At 53.3% G+C, this 20,110-nt stretch overlaps 1 protein-coding gene across 1 annotated transcript in view; it reads right to left on the bottom strand.

Moving 5' to 3' along the window:
* MROH2A (maestro heat like repeat family member 2A) overlaps positions 1 to 19,197 on the bottom strand; it is a 45,603-nt gene extending 26,406 nt beyond the window's left edge. The window contains exons 1-19 of the mRNA XM_044913455.1: positions 19,110 to 19,197; positions 18,273 to 18,371; positions 17,847 to 18,028; positions 14,536 to 14,667; positions 14,151 to 14,313; positions 12,049 to 12,147; positions 11,408 to 11,559; positions 10,770 to 10,913; positions 9,442 to 9,534; positions 9,100 to 9,178; positions 8,848 to 8,961; positions 5,084 to 5,160; positions 4,000 to 4,119; positions 3,590 to 3,700; positions 2,692 to 2,839; positions 1,835 to 1,875; positions 1,065 to 1,206; positions 756 to 808; positions 198 to 305 (exon numbers count right to left, since the gene is read on the bottom strand). Coding sequence (XP_044769390.1) covers positions 198 to 305; positions 756 to 808; positions 1,065 to 1,206; positions 1,835 to 1,875; positions 2,692 to 2,839; positions 3,590 to 3,700; positions 4,000 to 4,119; positions 5,084 to 5,160; positions 8,848 to 8,961; positions 9,100 to 9,178; positions 9,442 to 9,534; positions 10,770 to 10,913; positions 11,408 to 11,559; positions 12,049 to 12,147; positions 14,151 to 14,313; positions 14,536 to 14,667; positions 17,847 to 18,028; positions 18,273 to 18,371; positions 19,110 to 19,197 — 2,145 coding nt within the window. The remainder of the gene's footprint in view (positions 1 to 197; positions 306 to 755; positions 809 to 1,064; positions 1,207 to 1,834; positions 1,876 to 2,691; positions 2,840 to 3,589; positions 3,701 to 3,999; positions 4,120 to 5,083; positions 5,161 to 8,847; positions 8,962 to 9,099; positions 9,179 to 9,441; positions 9,535 to 10,769; positions 10,914 to 11,407; positions 11,560 to 12,048; positions 12,148 to 14,150; positions 14,314 to 14,535; positions 14,668 to 17,846; positions 18,029 to 18,272; positions 18,372 to 19,109) is intronic.
* Between the last annotated feature and the right edge of the window lie 913 nt (positions 19,198 to 20,110).

Genomic DNA, 20,110 nt, shown 5'->3' with positions numbered 1-20,110 from the left:
CAACAAAGCAGGTTCTTAGAGGAAAAACAAAACAAAACAAGACACGAAAACACACTGGCCTAAACCACCCACCTCTCCTCCCAGGACCCTGTAGACAGCCACAGGTACAGCTGGTCTCACACACAACCTGAGCTTCCATTCCATCATCCCTGGAGTCCCCTCCCCATCTGAACTGCCCTGACACTGTGATCACAAACCTTCTCCAGGGAGGGGCTGTCGAAGCTTTCAATCTGGTTGTTCAGCTCTTTGCTCAGACGCAAGCTCCAATTGGAACCTCGGGTCTTCTTAAGGGAGTTTCTCAGAAACTAAAGAGACAGAAGATGTCAGTGGGCAGTGCCAGAGGCCCCCAGTCCTGTTCTCTCCCAGGCTCCAGGAGTGCTGTGTGACATTGAGCAGTGACTCACCCTTTCTAACCCCCTTCCCCAATCTCGAGATTGCTCGACCCATTGAACCCCAACCCAGTGCTAACAGTCTGTGGGCCTGGGGAACAGCTGTGGTTTTGGGGCTGGAGGAAGGAGGGTCACCCCTGTGCTGCTTTCCTGAACACTTGGTCCCCCAGGATAGAAGGCTCTCTGTTCTCTCCTGCTGATGGATACAGCTGTGGACATGCTTGGTACTCCCCAAGTCGTCTCTGACGGAAGAGGTGTCCTTTAGGGACTCCTAAGCTCTCCACGTGCCAACCCCACCAAGCATCTTCCCATGCACCCCTCCCCTTTCTCCCGACCCAACCTCAGCAAGGTGGATCACGTCTTTACCTGAATCAGCTTGTCCTCCCAGGTCTTCTGATTCCAGGTAAACTCAGTATGCTCTGCAGAAAGAAGGTGCACACATGCTGCTTTCTTCTGCTGCTCCCCTCTGGACCAGCCTCCTTAGTCGGGCATGCGAAGCCCTCCATGGATGGGCTCAGCACATGCTCATTTCCCTCCCCACTTCTCCAAGGACCTAAATAGGCCGTACTGGTCCACCTTGAGCTTTGGTTCCTGTTGTTCAAGCCGTGTGATTCGTACTCCAGCATGCGCACTGGGAGGGGAGTTGACTTGGGGTTGGTGCTCCGGATGCCTCACCTTCCAGGTACTTGAGCAGCAGTGGGATCTCCAGCTCCCACATGTCAGCCATGGAGGGCGCAATGCTCTGGCTCAGCGTCCTCAGGAGGTTGAGCATGGCTATCCCGCGGCCCTCCCCCTTGTAGGGGGATGACATCAGCACCTGGGGAACACCAAGACTCCAGTGGGGCATTTTGTTCCCAGAAAGAAGAAGAGGGGTAAGATAGTGGGCTTTCTCCCCACCCAGGCTTCCATGGAGTGTGGATTAACGCCCACAGTCAACATAAGGAGGAGAACCCGGGCGCCTGGATGGTTCAGTTGGTTAAGCATCTGACTCTCAATTTTGGCAGGTCATGATCTCAGGGTCATGAGATCGAGCCCCATGTCGGGCTCTGTGCTGGGCATGGAGCCTGCTTGGGATTCTCTCTCTCCCTCTCCCTTTGCCCCTCTCTCCCCCCCCCCTCTTCCTCTCTCTCTCTAAAAAAAAAAAAAAAGAAAAAGAGGAGAAGGCATAGGTACAGGACTCCCGGGGGCAGGCAGGCCACTGACGGTGTCCTGGGGATGCTTCGGGCCTGCTCAAAGGCTGAGCAGAGGAATCTGGTCACCAGGTCCCTGGGCATCCGAGCACACTGCCCCTGCCACGTCTACCCAAGAGGAATGAAAGTGACCCAGAAAGATCTGTCCTACCAAGTGTCTAGCTCCCTCCTCCCTCTGGAGGCTTTGGGAATTAGGAGCTGAAGGGAGAGGGGCCACAGGCCATGGCCTCAGTCAGGCCTGAGTGAGTCACTCACCAGGAGACGGGCCAACAGTTTCTGGGGTGCAGGCAGGTCCACTAAGGAAGAAGGAGATGCGAACCTGCTCCAGTCGCCCAGTTCATACCAGGACATGCCCCCGTGCCCCCATGCCCTTGAGCCCGAGGATGGTGCTGGCCTGGAAGGTACTTCCCCAACATCATCCCATTGTCCCCAGAACAAGAATGGATTGGCACAGGGACCAGTGATCTGTCCATAAGGAACATCATTTTAATTGGTTTATCCTGGGAAGAGGGGAGAATCGTGCTTTGGGCTAGGGCTTAGAAGATGTCAAGGGGAGGGCCTAGCCAGAGTCCGGGTGAGGTCATGAAGAAGACCCCCCACCATTTGCCATCCCTGGGTCCTACAGGACTCCTAAAATCACACCCACCACCGGCGACACCCATCCAGCCAAGCGCCAGGCCCATGAGAACAGTCCTCTTGGAAGAGCAGTGTCACCCCACCGTTAAGTGGTGACAGTCACTTTTTTGAGCATCTGCTGTTGATAGTGCTGAATCGGGGGCCAGGGTAAGGGGGAGCCACGGTATGATGGTTTGCAGAGGACTCGGATGGGACCCGCTGGCTCACAGAGACCCAGACAAGCCACACATGGAGAAAGGCTGCGTCTCCACAGGGAGGGGTCCTGGGACGGGGTGCGGGGGGAGGGGACATGGGGAACGAACTGCCAAAGGAAGTTTGCCCAATTTTAACACCTCCTCAGATATGGTAAGGGGGGCCTTTGGCCTGGCTGGCTGGGACTCCCGGCTGCTTCCTGGAAAATGCAGAAGGGAAACGTCCCAGGACACGGACTGGCCCACCTGCCCAGTCCCACCGGCTAGTTCCAGGATGCTGCCCACCGTGTCTGCTTTGGCGGGCCGTGCTGGCCTCCATGTCCTCGGCGTGGAGCTGGCGTTCCGCCAGGTTTGTGAGGCTGATGCAGATGGGGGTCAAGGCCTCTGTGTAATCCGTCTCCATGATGTAGCACAGGAGCCTCACCCAAAACTCCTGGGTCGGGGGCAGAGGGCAGCATTAGCTGGGGCATCTACAGCCGCGTAGGAGATCCGTCAGGCTCGCCGCACAGCCCCCCTGCTCTAGCAGCTGCTCGACGACTGGCAGCTCCCACGATTCTTCTCAGTACGTCTGGTATTAAGGTAAACCGCCCCCCGGACAGGGAGCATCCAGCCCAAGGCCTCACTTAATGGACAGTGAACCCTTCCTCGTGCTATCACGGTAAATTTTTTCTACTTTCTTCGCTATGTCACACTGCATTGCAATGAAAAGTTGGCACATCTGTTTCCCCTTCAGCCTGTGACCTCCTTGGGGTTATACTGAGCCTTCTAGCATATGCCTTCATGTCTTCACATAGTAGGAACTCACTGGATGCTTGTGGAATTAATCCGTTAAAATCATCTCTACACACATGCGCACACACACACACCTGGACTGAAGGGGCTTTAAGGTAATCGACATATTTCTGGTTATAAGTCAATGGGTACATATTGAGGCCCACTGTGAGCCAGGCACCGCCTCAGCCCCTGGGGGACTAAGTTCCCATCAAGGACCCAGCTCTGGAACCGGATCTTCAAGAACAAGAGCTCAGGCAGTGGGAAGATCGGGGCCCCTCCAGGCATCCCAGACAGTGGGAATGGGAGAAGCAACAGCGTGGAATTCTGGGCATGCACCATTCCCTTCCGAGCCCGGCGCGGGGCGCACACAAGTCAAGCCATCAGCTGCAGGGGCCCGGCCCACACTCACGTTGGTCATCCCACTGACGGAAGAGGTTATGATCTTCACGGTGTCCATGGTGACTTTGTGGACCATCTTCTCCTCCAGGTTCCTCTGATAAAAGTTCTCCCGGTGATTTGTCTGAAAGCCAGAATCAAGGGGGTCCCTGCTCGTGTGCTGGCCGGGGCTTTGCCGCAGTCTTGGGTGTGGTCTCCTCACCCCTCGTGAGGCTCCATGCCCAGATGCCGGGTCTCCAGAGTTTTCTAGATAGACTGCACACACCTCTACCTACAGTTGCCATGTGCCCGGGCATTGGTGTCATGAAGGTAGATTCGTGCGGGATCTAGCACAGGGTGCAGCAAGCAGATTCTTTCCTCAACGCTTTGGAAACCACTTCCAAAGACCAGCTGCACGCGGGTCTGCCTATCAGGGCCACTCACCAGTTTGTAGGTGGAAAGAGTCAGCTGCACAGACACGTACTTCAGGCCCCAGCCTTTGATCCTGTCCTGGTAGCCAGACAGAGCCAACTGGCCGATGATGCGGAGAATAGCCATCCTCACCTGAGGGGACGGGGCGGTGGACAAGCAGGAACTGGGGTGGGCTCCAGGGTGGGGGGCTTGGCACCTTACACCCAATCCTGTCCCATGAGACAGCTAGGAATTGGGGGTGCTCTGGGTGGGAAGGGGCCTTGGGGGCTACTGCCCACTCCGTCCACCACCCCCTGCCCCATCCAGGGAATCCCCCTGGGCAACATAGCCACCCAGGAGCCTTGTCTGAGCCTGGAGCACACTCCCTCCTAGACAGGCTGCTCCATCCTCAGGCAGCCCTGGTGGGGACAGGCTGACTCTTATCCTGGACTTCCCAGGCTTGGGCTCAGGCTTGCTATGTGGGGTGGTTGTCTTCCCTTGACAGCCTCCACATTTTGAGAACAGCTCTGCGTTAAATCTCCAGCCCAAATCCCTCCCCTGCCCCACGTCATGCCCTCTCCCATTTGTGCAGACCCTCACCCTCCTGGACCTCCCCTCCCCAGGGGATGTGCCACGGCCTCCAGGGCCTACAGCCAGAACTGAAGCTACATTCCAAGGTGGTCTTGGCTCCAGTGGAGCCTGGACTGTGGGGTTTTTTTAGCCTTTATTTGAAGGGTATAGTGTGTATTCCTCAGTTGCTTTTTTCAAACGCAGGAAAGGTTTTATAAAACCCTCGGGCAGCCACGTGGCTCTGGATGAAGCTGAATCCACTCAGCCTCTCCTCTGTCCAGGACAGTGGCTGAGCCCCCTCATTGGGAAATTCCAGGTCCTTGATGAGAGCAAGTGTCTCAGGAGCAGGACACAGCCCCAGGGGGGCCTCTCTTCTCCAGCCCTACTCAGTGCTGGCCAAGAAGCTAGGTTTTCCAGCAAAGGGCCTTCGGCAGGCAGCCCCCACCCACAGAGCCAGAGAAGAGTAAGGGCCACCTGCAGGACTTCCCTCTGCTTCCCCCGCAGAGTGCCCTGAACACCATCCCCTTCCAGGTCTCTGCCCTGTTACCTTGAAGCGGGTGTCACAGAGGGCGTTCTTGACCACCCGGATGGCCAGGTAGATGGTCCTGATATTCATTCTGGGCTCTGAAAGAGGACAACCGGCCTGGAGGGCCACCAGCCTCAGAGCTGGGCTCTCAGGAGATGCCCGGGAGTAGCGAGACTCCCAGAACACCAGGCCTGCCCACCACCTTCCCCCGGGAGCCAGGCTTCGGGGGGCTTGTCCACGTCACACCTCCTGAGAGCCTCTGACTCCCACCACAGCTCAGGGACACTTCCCTCAGAAGCCTCGCTGGCCACCTCCTTGTCCTCTCAACACCTGTCCCACCCCACCTGGCCAGGGGACAGCATGGTTTTTGTGCCTCGCTCCCTTGGCCTCTGCTTTGTGATTCTCTTTGGAACCCAGGTGGACTCTCCTTGAGAGCAGGGTCCCCACCTGCTCTTCCTTCAGGTGGGCACACAGGGCCAGGCACGCTGTGGGCATGCCTAGGCTGCAAAGCACAGTGGTGCAGAGCCTGGGCTGTGGTACCGGGCTGCCCGGGGTCAAATCCTGTGCCAACCACATCCTAGCCATGACCTCAGGTGAACTCCTCAGCAACCCTGTGCCTCAGTTTCCCTACTTTAAAATGTGGATAATAATAGGGCGCCTGGGTGGCTCAGTCGGTTAAGCGTCTGCCTTCAGCTCAGGTCGTGATCCCAGGGTCCTGGGATCGAGTCCTGAGTTGGGGTCCTCACTCAGCGGTGAGTCTGCTTCTCCCTCTGCCCCTCCCCCCCACCACTCATGCTCACTTTCATGTGCATGTGAGCGCATGTATGCACAGAAATAAATAAATAAAATCTTTTTTTTAAATGTGACTAATACACTCTGGAAAACAGTATGGAGTTTCCTCAAAAAGTTGAAAATAGAGCTACCCTACGACCCAGCAATTGCACTACTGGGTATTTACCCCAAAGATACAAATGTAGTGATCTGAAGGGGCATGTGCGCCCCAATGTTTATAGCAGCAATGTCCACAATAGCCAAACTATGGAAAGAGCCAAGATGTCCACAGACAGATGAATGGATAAAGATATGGTATATATATATACATGCACACACACACACACACACACATATATATACAATGGAATATTATGCAGCCATCAAAAAAAAACCCCAAATCTTGCCATTTGCACCAACGTGGATGGAACCAGAGGGTATTCTGCTAAGCGAAATAAGTCAATCAGAGAAAGGTAAGTATCATATGATCTCACTGATATGAGGAATTTGAGAAACAAGACAGAGGATCACAGGGGAAGGGAGAGAAAAATGAAACAAGATGAAATCAGAGAGGGAGACAAATCATAAGAGACTCTTAATCTCAGGAAACATACTGAGGGTTGCTGGAGTGGAGGGGGGTGGGAAGGATGGGGTGGCTGGGTGATGGACATTGGGGAGGGTATGTGCTATGGTGAGCGCTGTGAATTGTGTAAGACTGATGAATCACAGACCTGTACCCCTGAAACAAATAATACATTGTATGTTAATTTAAAAAAACTTTAAAAAAATAAAATGTGGCTAATAATAGTACCTCTCTCACAGAGCTTCTGTGGGCAGTAATGAGCCAACACAGTGCTTGGCACACAAGAAAGTGCTTTGCAAGTGCTTGTTAGTCATACATCTGAAGACAGTCGATTCGGGGAGAAGGAAGATTAAGAGAGGTAAGAAAGAGCCATGAGAAGGTTCTGGAGATGTCCAGTATGGACAGATTTACAGTTAGCTGCTCAACTTGACACTAGACTTCAGGCTACTACAGGTCAACACTGGTAGAAGAAAGAGGGAAGTGGGACAAGAGGAAAGTAGCAGGTAATCGGGCCCTAAGGGAGCATGATACAGCTTTGAGTTTTTATCTGCAAAGTAGAAAATTTTTTTCCGATTTTAAAAATAGAATTTAAATTTAAAAAAAGCCTTTTGCCATCCCAAGGTACTTATTTTCATTCTAACATTTTACGGAGTTTTGCTTTTACATTAAAATCTTCTCCAAATTGAATATATTTTGATGTAAGCAGTAAGAAAACACATTGTCATCCTTTTTTTTCCTAAGGAGTTAGAAAATTATTCAAAAATTATTTTCTGAATAAAATCCATCCAGTCAAATAAATAAATAAATAATAAAGATAAAATAAAAATAGTATATGCTCATTGCATATTAAAATAAAATAAAAGGTAACCACTCAACAGTTCAGGTGTGTCCCTAAGCTCATTTATGAAAAGATAACCACATAGATTTCTTGCAAGTAACCAAGGTCATGCTGCATACACTGCCCCATACCATGCTGGTGTGCTTAATATAGAGAGGGCATCTTGTCCATGAAAAAAGTATAGATTGACTACACCTTTTATGGTTGAGTCATATTCCACTCTGCAGATAAACTATCATTTGTTCCAGAAATTCCCTATAGAAAAACATTTAGATTGCTTCTAACGTTTTGCTTTTATGCACAACGTGCTAACGAACATCGTTGTCCAGTTCTTTGGGCAATGAGTTCCTTCGGACAATGGTCAGAAAGTTAGACGGTTGAGCCCAAGTTTTGGTCCCTATGCAACTGAGCACTCAGAATGCTTTATCAATTTACACCCTTGTCAATAAAGTGCAAGAAACTAGTTTTTTTTTTTTAATTTTTTTTTTAAGATTTTATTTATTTATTTGCGAGAGAGACAATGAGAGACAGAGAGCATGAGAGGGAGGAGGGTCAGAGGGAGAAGCAGACTCCCTGCCGAGCAGGGAGCCCGATGCGGGACTTGATCCCGGGACTCCAAGATCATGACCTGAGCCGAAGGCAGTCGCTTAACCAACTGAGCCACCCAGGTGCCCCAAGAAACTAGTTTCTTGTTATTCTAGCACAGGGATTAGCAAAGTATAACCCGCAGGCTAAAACCAGCCCTAAGCCTGTTTTTGTGAATAAAGTTTTATTAGAACACAGCCACACTCTGCAGTTTATGATTGCTTTTGCACAGTTGAGTAATTGTCACAGAGACCATATGGCCTGTAAAGCCAAAAATATTTTTACTATCAGGCCTCTTAGAGAAAAATGGCTAGGCCAACACTAGTCATTATCATCTCTGTCAGACAGATAAAAATGGTCTCATTGTTGCTTAAATTTGCGGGTTTTTTCAGAGAAGACTTTACTATCAGCAGAATGTGCTTCATATACAGTTGCCCAGTCTGTGTACTGCACAAGGGCACCCAGTTGAAAGATTGAACAGGAGTGGCCCATGCTCTTCTAAACAAATCATGTACCTGCAGGGCCACATGCTGCCAGCAAGGGGTGCCTTGTTCCAATTCACACAAAGGTGCTGTCTGAGCTGGTGTCATTGTTGGGGACAGGATTTCCCTTTTGATGGCAAGGCCAGGTTCAGAGTTTGGGCTTAGGGATTTAGAATAAGGAGTTTTGACTACGATTGGGCATTGAGACAGTGGGGCTTTAGGACTACACCTACACGATATAACTAGGCCTTATTTAAGGCCCCTGATTTCACATTTGGGGGATAGTTCTAGGGTTCAGGTTAACAGTCGGAAATTCAGACTCAGGTGGAAGCTGGGATTCAGAGTTTGAGGAGAGGGTTGAGGGTGCGGGAGATGGGGGTCACAGCGCTGGTGAGGTTCAAGGGCAGAAAATATGAAGCAACCTTGGTCCACCCAGTAGTGTCTATAAAAGAGGAAATGATGAAGGCCCAGACATGGGTGAGACCTGCCTCCCAGGCCTCCCGCCTGGCGTCCCACTCTTGCTCACCATCTGCGCTCACCACTGCCCTAATCAGTGTCAGGGTCCCCACGCGGATGGCCTCCTTGCTCATCTCCATCTGACTGAGGAAGAACTTCATCAGCTCCTTGGGGTAGGACCGGGCTGCAGGAGGAAGGACAGCTTTACTCATGCCCTCGGAGCCAGAATGAGCCAGAAAAGGCCGCCTTGGGCCCAGGCCTCACGGGGGCTGGCGCTCCCATAGGCTCCCAGTGGCCCCGGGGGACAGGGAGGGGGGCTCACCGAGGGCTATGAAGCAGTGTACGATCTCCGCCAGGTTTTGGCTGCTGTACCGCTCGTGGGCAGGAGCCTTGGCACACACCTGGGGAGCGGGCGTGCAGGGAGGGTGGTGAGATCGCGCCCGGGGTGGGCGCGCAAGTGCAGGGACGGCCCAGCGCCGTCATGCCAGAGCCGCGTGCACATCCCCGCCTCGCACCCCAGTGGGATACAGGAGCCGGATGAGCGAGGCGGGGGGGCCACTACCATCACATCCTTTGCCCTGGTCGGCCACACCACCTGCTGCAACCCACTTTCCGCTGATCCACCCTGAGAACGCTGGTGCCCAGCCAAGCTTGCCGGCCTCACCTGGATGTGGAGTTCTGTGAAAATGGTGTGAAGTTGCATTTGGGGGACCGGAGTGTTGGTGATGACCGACATTTCCAGGATCTGCCTCAAGACCTACAATGGAGAGACAGATGATCGCAGATGACCTTCTGCCGATTCAGGGTCAGTTAACTCTAGACTCTTGCTACTCAGCATGGCCCATCAGCTGGTGGTATCAGCATCCCCCGGGAGCTAGTTAGAAATGCAGCCTCTCAGGGCGCCTGGGTGGCTCAGTCAGTTAAGCGACTGCCTTGGGCTCAGGTCACGATCATCAAGTCCCTGCTGAGCAGGGAGTCTGCTTCTCCCTCTGGCCCTCCCCCCTCTCATGTGCTCTCTCTCTCTCTCTCTCTTTCTCAAATAAATAAATAAAATCTTTTAAAAAAAAGAAAGAAAGAAAGAAAGAAATGCAGCCTCTCGGTCCCTGCTCCAGACCTGCTGAATGCAACCCTGCATTTCAGCCAGCCTCCCGGCAATGTCTACACACAGTAAAGCTTGCAAAGTGATGTGCGAGGCCACTGAGCATGGCATTCAAGGCCCTCTTCCCCTTTCTCTTCTATCTACCTGGAGATGAATCCCGTTCTTTCGCCAGAGTGATCTTCAGGCAGCCCCCTACATCTACCACATTAATTTCTGCTCCTTGCTTTTAGAGTTGAGGAGCATGCCTCATCTGCAGATGAGCGATCCCCTTACAATACATTCAGCCTGGGTCACATCTCCATGCAGAACCCTGCCAAGACTCCATCTTATGTGGGTTAAGGGCTGTCGTGGGTTAAAGGGTCCCCCCAAAATGCATGTACACCTGGAACCTCAGGACATGGCCTTATTTGAAAATGAGGATTTCCAGATGTAATTAGTTAAGGGTCTCAGATGAGACCATCCTGGATTTAAGGTGGGCTTTAAGTCCAGAGACCAGTGTCCTTATAAGAAAAGGAGAGGACACAGAGGCGGACACAGAGAAGAGACCACGTGAAGGGGGGGGGTGTCACACTGAAACGATGTGGCAAAAAAGGATTCTTCCCCAGGGCCTTCAGAAGGATCACAGCCCCACCAACACCTCGACCCCTGGAACTATGAGAGAATCCGTTTCTGTTATTTTAGGCCACGCACTTTGTGGTTCTCCGTTATGGCAGCCCCGGGAAACTAACACACAACCTCGCCGTTGCCTCCAAGACCCTTAAGGATCTCGTCCCTTCCGCCTGGAACAGCAAAAACCCAACAAGTGCCAGGCCCAACTTCTCCCCAGGTGACACCGCCCCGCCCCCCCCCCGGAACAAAGCCTGCAGGCCAGCTGCCACCCAGCAACCTCTCACCTGCGTGATGAAGAGTGCTTCCAGGTTACCTCGGTACTCCGCCAGCAGCAGGGGGATGTAGTCGTACAACTGATCCCGCAGGTCATCGTTGGGCAGGAGGAGGTTCAGCATGGGCTTCAAGGACTTGATGACCCCCAGCTTCACCTACCCGAGGAGCCCAGGACCCCCAGCAAGGCTCAGTGATGTCACCCCATCCAGAGAGTCAAGGACACGTGACAGAGGGGACCTAGGAAGTACTCGAGGCCCCCGCCCGAGACCCCACAGGCAGGCAATGAGGCCAGACTGCCCCTGCAAGTCCCAGCTCTGTCACTTAGGAGAACCTCTCTGAGTGCCTCAGTTTCCTCATCTGTAAAACAGTCCCATAGCACAGAGTTGATGTGGAAATAGCTCCCGTAGGTAAAAGGCGCTGTAACCGGGACCCTCATCCAGCAATCCCAGGGCCTTTCTCAAGCCGGCCTCCTGAGGATCCAGGGCCCACGCAATTCAGCAACTCTGTTTATCAGGTCACTGTCTCTCTCCCGGGTTCCAGGAATGAGGCTGGACCCAGTGGTCTCTCAGCCCTCCTAGCCACACCGGCTGGGGAGCCATGACCTGGGGGGACGGGACCCTCCCCCCCACCCGAGAAAGGTGCTTCTCACCTCAGGGTGGTGGTTCCTCAGCCACACGGTCACAAAATAGCGGTACATGGGGAACAACTTCATGGCAAACTGATCCTCGGTCATCACAGGGTACACGCTGTCCTCGAGATGCTTCAGGTAAAACTGCACTGTCTCACAGAAGGTCTCCATGGCTGCCGAGTGGGGGGGAAGCAGTGAGCCCAGAGGGGCAGGAGGGGGACCAGGTCCCCCCGGGCCACCTCCTCCAGGAGAGCGCACTCGCACACTTCTGGAACCAGCAGGTGACCCCGATGGCCTCAGCCAGCCGGGAAAACCCTGTCTTCGGCCTGACTTGGGCAGGCCCACCATAGAGCCATTTTCCCTGGTCCCTCTCCTGTGAATCCCGCCGTCCTTCCCCGGCCTCCTCCTGAAATGCTTGAAACAGAGCCAGCTAAACTGAGTCACAGTGACGACTTGCTCCCGCTAAGCCGCCTTCTCCCGAAAGCACGTGCCGCGGTGCAGCCACCCGTGCCCCGCCCCCTCCCCGAGAGCCAATCAGAGGCCACGCAACGCAGGCGATTCGGCCAATGTTTGGGAAGAAATGAACAGCCCACCTCCTGTTCAATGAACCCCTTCACCTGTTTGCCGCAGTCCCTCCTCCCGTGACCGGGCCGGACACGTACCGCTGCAGATCACCTGGCGCATCTTGGCTTCAGTGGCGAGTCTCAGCATCGTGAATATGGTGGCCAGCGTGATGCCCATGTATGGCATGAACTCAAACACTGTGCAGTGGGGCGAGAGGGGGCAGGGAGTCAGCGGGGACGAGGCGAGAGGACAGCCCGCCGCCTGCCGCCTCCAGCCCCCACCGGGCAGGGCGCGTGGCCAGGGCCGCAGGAAACAGCATGGACATCTGTGCGATGGGAAAGAAAGGCGCTAGAAACAAGTGGAGGGGGAAGGAGCCAGGGACAAGGAGACAGGAGGAGGAGGAAGAAGCAGAGACAGCCGCAGGGAAGAGTGGGCAGAGCCGCAAGTTGGGGAGGGGAGACCCAGTGTGGCTCACAGGGGTACATGCCCCGCTCTTTAGGTGTCCCACAAATGTCCTTGGATGAAGGAAGAAACTAGGAGACAGCCAGTGAGGAAGACGGACCAGAAGAAGAGAGAGAGGAGGGAAACCGAGAGGTGGGGGGGGGGGGGGGAAGGGAACCACCCCCCCCCAGGCCCGGTCCCTCCAGCTGCCCCCTCAGAGTGGCTAGTCCTCGGCCCCACTGCCTCTCTGCCGTCTCTCTCCACCCACCCGGCCCCGTGTGACCAGACCCCATGCCAAACGGGACACACGGGCCCTTGGGCCCTTCCTGAGGCACTGGCCTCGCACACTCCATGCCGCACACTGTCCCCGAGTCCCTGTCAGCTCTCTCCCTGCACTGGGCTTCCCCGGCGGGTGCTGGCCTCACCTCTCCTCTCTCTGCGCCGCTCCGAAGGCATGGGCCACTTTGAGCACCACCCGCATGCTGAGGACCCTGTGAGGACGGCCCCCCACCTGCCCTCGAGCTCTGCATCCGCACACCAGCTGGCTCCCTGTCCCCATTCTTCAGACGTCCCACATGCATGTGAACTCAGGGCACGCACCATACAGCCAGCCGCTCAAACCTGAAGCCTGCGAGTCATCCTCGGCCACTTGCCTCCTTCACCTCCAGCACACATTTCATCAGCAAGTCCCACCAACTGGAGTCTCCTTCGTATCTCCCTTCTGTCCACCGCTCCCCAAAGTACCCCCAGCCCGAGCCACCAGCGCCTCTCAGGTACACACCTCTTATCCCTTCTCCGTCCACACAACAGCTAGAATGGTCTTCCCAGAACCTACCTTCCACAAGGCAACTGTAGCTTTGAATCCCTCAACAGCTTTCCAGGGCCCTCAAATAAAGTCCAGAATCCACCACACGCACCCCCCCCCAGGCCCTGACAGCCTCTCCAACCCCTCTTTATACCATCTCCCCCCACCCTAACTACAGCCACGGTAACCCCTCAGTTCTTCAGAGGAACCAAGCCTTTTCCTGCCTCAGGGCCTTTGCACATGATGCATATGTGGTTCTTCACAGTTACCATCCTCTCATCCCTTCAGGTGACAGCTGAAATGTTGCTACCTCAGGGAGGACCCCACAGAGGTGAAATCCCTTCCCTCCTCCTGATCTCAAATAGCCACCAGGCTGTTCTCTTCCTACGCCTCATCTCATATGATGATCACCGATTCTCTTGCTGACTTGTTTACGGTCCTTTATGGGGCGGGACCCGGCACTTCATATTCACTGCGTGGCCCAGCACTGACCGCAGCCTTTCACAGAGTAGGAGCTCAGCACCTGTTTGCGGAATTGGCAGGGGGGGAAGCCCGAGAGGGAGAATGGTTTGAAGAAAGAATAACAGAGGAATGAAGATACCGAAATGAGAGGCAGGGACACAGAGAATCTTAACAGCAGAGAGAGACACATGGAAAGGGAAAGAAGGAATGTCAGAGAAAGATAAGAAAAGAGGGAGGGGTGGGTGGGATTGGTGATGGGGAGTAAGGATGCACCTGTCGTGATGAGCACCAGGTGATGTATGGAATTGTTAAATCGCTATATGGTACATCCGAAACTAATATAAGACTGTATGTTAACTAACCAGAATTAAAATAAAAACGAAATAAAATTTAAAAAGTAGAAAAGAGAGGAAGAGAGAGGCAGAGGCCAGGAGGGGGCGCCAGGCTGGCCTGCGGGGCCGGACACAGGGCTGAGGACCCGCGGGCACCTACCATTGCCGTTGGCTAGCTTCGCCAAGGTGATGATGACAAATTCGTCCGTGAGGTTGAGGGGCTTGAGGCGGTGCTGCAGCTCGTACATGACCATGCTGAAGTGGTTTCGGGACAGAGCCACGAGTGTGTCACTGGCCACCTCTGCCTTCACGTAGCCCTCCACCTGCAGGGGACGGGAGAGGGACGTGGGGCTCCACCATCCACTCAGCCTTCACGAAAACCCTCCTGCCCCACACCTGCTCCAGCCCCGTGTGTTCCTTGGGCTCAGCCTCTTCTTGCCCCCTGAGGTCACTGGACAAGGGCCTTGCGCATCCCAGGCCATGCCTACCAACGGCCCAGCCCCTGGGTTGGTGGGGGGTTGGGGGTTGGGGGAGGGCTCTACTACCTCCAGGGTCTGCCTCATCTCCTTGGAGGCGATGGTGACCAGCCTCTGGACTCCCCGCTCCTCCAGCTCCCCCTCCTGCTGGATGATCTCCTGGAGGATGTTGTAGATGTTGACTTTGCGCTGGGTAGAAATCTGGGAAACAAGTATGGCGAGTGGCAAGATCCTGGACCCCGCCCTGCCCCCAGCACAGTCCACCATCGTCTTCATCCATCGGCCCTCCTCCCATGTACCCGTGATTTATAAGATACGTATATTTGATCTTTGTCCCCTTTCTGGTGCAGACCTCATAAAACTTGGCATTTCCTAAGTGAAGAGGGCAATTTAGAGTGTCCTTTGTTATGTTAATGAGGTGACTTGGAAAGCCTCTAAGGATGGGGGCTGGCTGCCTGGAGAACCAACCCTTTAATTAAAGGGTTGGACCTTTCAGAGGGGCTGGAATCTGAATGGATGAACCATAGCCAATGATGTGATCCGCCGTGCCTCTGTAATGAGACCTCTGTAGGACAGGGCTCAGAACCCGTGGAGATTCCGGGAAAGAGGTGCCCTCCAGCACTAGCCCCCTTGAAAGTCCAAGAAAGCAGACTGCCCTGCCCTTCGCCCAGGTGTGGGAGCACCTGAGGCCAGGAAGAGTGCCTCTTACTCTACTTTGATTCCTAGATAGCCTTATCACCATTTTAAACGACCTGGTTTAGGACAGAATTGGACAAATAGACAGTACAACCCAGACCATGCCTGCAGATCCACATTTGAGAATAACTCTTACTTAATCAGGTATGATGAGCCGCTCTTAAAGGATGAGTGTGGGCCATGGCCTGCAAAACCCTGGGAAGGCGACCTCCGCTCTCAGGTGAGAGGGCAGTCACTTCCCAACAGCCCAGAGGCCTTGGAAAGTGTGGGCACCTCAAGAAGAAAAGAATTCACCCAAATGTATATGTTCTCCTAGTGAAATCTGCTCCAGAGAGTTTTGGCCTTGTTTGCCTGGTCTTGGCAGAGCAAAAACCAGCAATTCTAAACTCCAATCAGAGATTCCTCATGAAAACCACTGGAAGGAAGAAAATTGTGGGGCCTCGGCTGTCCAGTACTGCCTGGCCCTGGACCAGTGTCCTTCAATCTTTTTTTTTTTTATTGCTCCCTAAAGATCCTTCTTAGACAGTTTTTCCTAATTTCCCCCTCCCCCACCATGAAACCTTAACACCACAATATATTATGTATCTGTTTATGGGCTATATACATTTCCGTGTTTTATACATTAAAAAGTAAGGTTTTCTTCATGCCCCCTCCAAACCCAGAACCCATTTTACCCACTTCAGGACAGTATCACCCCTGTTGAGAATGCATGTTCTAGATTTTCAAAGAGAACACAAGGAGGTCTGTATGCTTAATTAACACTCTTGTAGCACCTACGTAAACTGTCAGGTAAATTACAAGACCAGCCTTATCTGTGATCAAGAGGAATCTCTGGAGAATATTTATGGTCACAAGACAAAAACTGTCCAAGACTTGGAAACTAGTATAAAACAGGCACCCGAGGAGGTCTGGGTGCCGTCTGCAGAGTCTGCAGAGGCTCTCAGATTATGGGGCCTCAAGGAGAGCGTGTCCTTGATCTCCCGTGATCCTCTAGACTAGGTTATGGCTCCATGGGGACAGAAGCTCAGTCTTAAGAAACTGATATCAATGCAAATGTTTCCTCCATAGCAACAAACATTATTCCTGTACATGGCAACGTAAATGAGTTTTGTTGGGTATAGTATATAAATCTCTATAAGTAAAATGCTCATCTTAACAGATTTTAATATGTTGCTGGTTCCTTCACTATTTAATGAATAACAAATCTTTGAAACGTGTTCATTTTTAAAATATGCCTACTTGTTTGTTGTCTATTTATTGCCACTTATCACTGATTATGGCCTGGGTATTAATCCTGTACTTAATTTTTTTTTATATTTCCTGACATCTTGGGGCCTCGCTGATCCTGGGGAGACAGCCCCTCCCAGGATGAGCCAATTACCACAGGGAGCAAACAACTCAGCCCAGAGCATGCTTTTCAAATGCAAACCAACCAATCCAGAGCCTGCACCCCAACTTCCTCCCCCATCAGACTCTCACACTTGGGAGCCAGGTGCAGATGACCTGGACAGCCCCCGTGCCCAGGGCCCATTATTACTCAATTATTCAAATTGCCCCATCCTCCCCGACAGAGACCACAGTATAGACTCTTGTCCACATTTTCTCCTTGCTCCCTCTGCCTCCTGGCCAACCCTGATGCTGGCTCCTGGGGTCCTGCATGGTGTGGCCTGCCCTCGCCTCCTGAGTGTTGACATCAGCATAATAAGAAAACCTACATTTTATAAGTCTGTTACAAAAACCCTTTGCCTATGCTCCCAGACTCTGGCCCACCTTCCTCTCAGCCAGCACACATCTTTCTATAAAATCAAGAACTCCTACAGAGAACTCTTGTGCTTCCCACCCCGAAAGGCTACAGGATAGTCTAAAATCCAGCAGCTCTCCAAGTGTGGTCTCCAGACCAGCAGCATCAGCATCACCTGGGAAGGCGTTAGAAATGCTGATTCTCGGGCCATCCCCACAGACCTTACTGAATTGGTAAGTCTCAGGGCCGGGCTCAATCATCTGGGTTTTTGAGAAGCTCTTCAGGGAATTCTGATGCTCTGATCCAAACTCTACCCTGTCTTACAAGGCTCACTGTGATTTTCCATTACACTTCCCATCAGTCCCTCCAACATTCTCCACCCCAGCCCCGACTCCAGCTAGTCTCCGCACTGGCCCAGCCGGTCCTGCATCCAGCTCTGGTGTGTCTGTGCTGCCCCGTGTCCACCTGTTTCAGTCCTGCTCAACACCTTGTAACTAAGTCCGTGCGCCCTAGGACAATGGCTCCCAAACCCACTGTGTCAGAATAAGGCAGCTTTTAAAAATTACGAAAGCCCCGGGCCCCCGTTGGTCCTCCGAGTAAGAACTTCACAGTCTCGGGATGCCTGGGTGGCTCAGTCGTTAAGCGACTGCCTTCGGCTCAGGTCATGATCCCAGGGTCCTGGGATCGAGTCCCGCATCGGGCTCCCTGCTCCGCGGGGAGCCTGCTTCTACCTCTGCCTCTGTCTCTCTCTCTGTCTCTCATGAATAAATAAATAAAATCTTTAAAAAAAAAAAAAGAACTTCACAGTCTCGCCCATCTCTGTGCCCCAGCACCTGGCCCCATGCTTGCCATAGTCAGTAACGTGCGCTGAGCCGTGGCTGGACGCACAAGCAGCCCCAGGTGGCTGGGCTCAGAGGGGCGGCCGAGGGCGAGCAGGCCCTACCTCCGGCACCTGCAGGCAGCGGATGAGAGCATTCATCACCACCGAGGGCTCCGTGGTGGCCTTCTCCGTGATTATCACCGAGGCCAGCGTCTTCCGCATGTCAGGACCTGCCCCGGCAGCGTCCGTCTTGGCTGACCCGCTATCCATGATGTTGAGGAGGTTCGTGACTTGTTGGAAAGTACCTGAGACAAGGTAGCACAGGTGTGGTGCTGAGAGGGCCGTCACGGGAGGTGCTCCCATGCCCAGGCCTTCCCAACACCGCACAGCTTCAGCTCCACCTGCCCCGTGATTGAGCCGGGCCTCCCTGTCCACCATGCAGAAGGAGAAACTGAGATCGAGGCTGAGACCCGCCCCCAAAGAGATGGTGGCCAGGACGGGGGGTGGGGGAGGGGGGCAGGAATGCAGGGGTGGGGCTGACTTTCTTACCTCTGTTATCTGGTTCCAGAGGTTCCAGGTCCTCCATTTCCTCTGACGGGTCCTCATTTGAGTCTGCGGCTGCTTCTGTCATCTCTTCCTCAACCTCCTCTAAGGGAGACAAAATTTGTAAAATAGTTGGTGTGTCAACACACCCTAAGATGACCCCCGGTGAGTCACGCCCTGTATGGCCCTCCCCCCTTGAGTGTGGGCAGAACCGTGACTTGGTTAGACCCATGTTCCAAGCAATGGACCGTGGCAGAGGTGATGGGAAGCCTCTCCCATGGTCACACAATCTCATACAAGACTGGAGAGGGATTCGCATGCTAGCATTGAAATGGAAACTGAATGACACAAACTGCTGTGGAAGGGGCCATGTGGCAAGAAAATGAGGGCCCCAGTCCTACAACCACAAGGAACTGGATTCTGCCAACAACCACATAAGCTTGGAAGAGAACCGAGCTCCAGGAAGGACGCGGCCCCATTAACACCTTGAATGCAGCCTGTGAGACCCTCTGCACCCAGAATCCTGACCCACAGAAACTGTGTGATAATAGATGGGTGCTATTTGAAGGCACAAAGTCAATTCATTTGTTACACAGCAGTAGCTAACTAATACACTTCGTTAAGAAGGGCCCTTCCTCTCTCTGCTCTTGATACTGAAAACTAATGATTAACAAGAAATCCACCTCAGCTGCCCTCATTGCTCCTCTCAAGGGGCTTTTGCAACATCAGCAGCTTCTTAGGGTTTGGCAAACAACACAGATGTCAAAATGGAGGGCTGAACACTCCCAGATCTGTCCTGTGCTCGTTCCCTCCTGGGAATCCTTTAAAGAGCTACTCTGGGACCTAAATACTGACCTTTCCTCGGAGTCCTCTCCTGGATGGAACAAAAATATACCACAAGAAAAAGCCCCGTTCTTTGCCTAATACACATCAACGGTAATGTGGACAATAGCAGGAGGGGTTGTTGAAGAAGTGGGACAGTTGGCTTCTCAGTCGTGATGCGGGTGAGGAATGGGTCCCCTGGCCAGGTGGGAGGGTTTCATTAGAATCATCACCGTTAGGTCGCGGACCCTTGGAACTTTGAGATCTAACTGCCTTCCTGAGTCTTTATCAAGTGAGGGCTTTGAGGAGTGCACAGGGCCCTGTGATTAAAACCTCACATTATGTTGTCACTAAACGTTTCTGTTACCCACATGTGTGGTGAAGTACGGTGGCCTGTTTGGGAAAGGGGCATGGGGGCAGTGGGGGCGAGTCACTACCAAGTCCCCTGGGGATGCACTGTTGGTTTGCAAGCTCCACGGGGGCTTCCTGGGTGAAACCTGAAGCTGGCCCCTTGTACTCAGAGGGCAGGGAGAGACCCAAGGAAGGCAACTCCGGGTTGGTAGGTGGCAGCTTTAATAAGCAAGAGAACTTACATACGATGATCATCCTGGGCAGCAGCAAGACCAATGGATCCCTGCACCTGCCAACCTCATCTTAAAAGTTTATACAGAGCCCTTAACTGGGTTCAGTCACGTATACCATCCAGATGACCTCAACACCATATCAGCACCTCAAGGCCGTGTCCTTGGACCAGCCTCTGGTAGTGGGAAGGCAAGCAGAATCCTCATTCCAAGGACAGGAGAGGGGATGGGGAGCCTCCAGTTTCCCAGGCCCAGCTCACAGGCCAACTGGCAGTCATGTCTTCTCAGTGACCTCTTCCAACATGTGGTCATAGGACCTCAGGGTGGGAAGCTGTGGTCAGAGCAGCTGGGGTGGGGTGGGTGACAGAGGGGTCCTGGGAAGAGGACTGGACAGATTACAGGAGGGGGAAGGGGATTCCCCCTGGTAGAATACTCAGAAGA

This window comes from Neomonachus schauinslandi, chromosome 3, assembly GCF_002201575.2.
Source record: "Neomonachus schauinslandi chromosome 3, ASM220157v2, whole genome shotgun sequence".
In the NCBI taxonomy this organism is placed as follows: Eukaryota; Metazoa; Chordata; class Mammalia; order Carnivora; family Phocidae; genus Neomonachus; species Neomonachus schauinslandi.
Note: the sequence above shows the minus strand (reverse complement) of the source record. Positions and strands in the feature narration are given on the sequence as shown.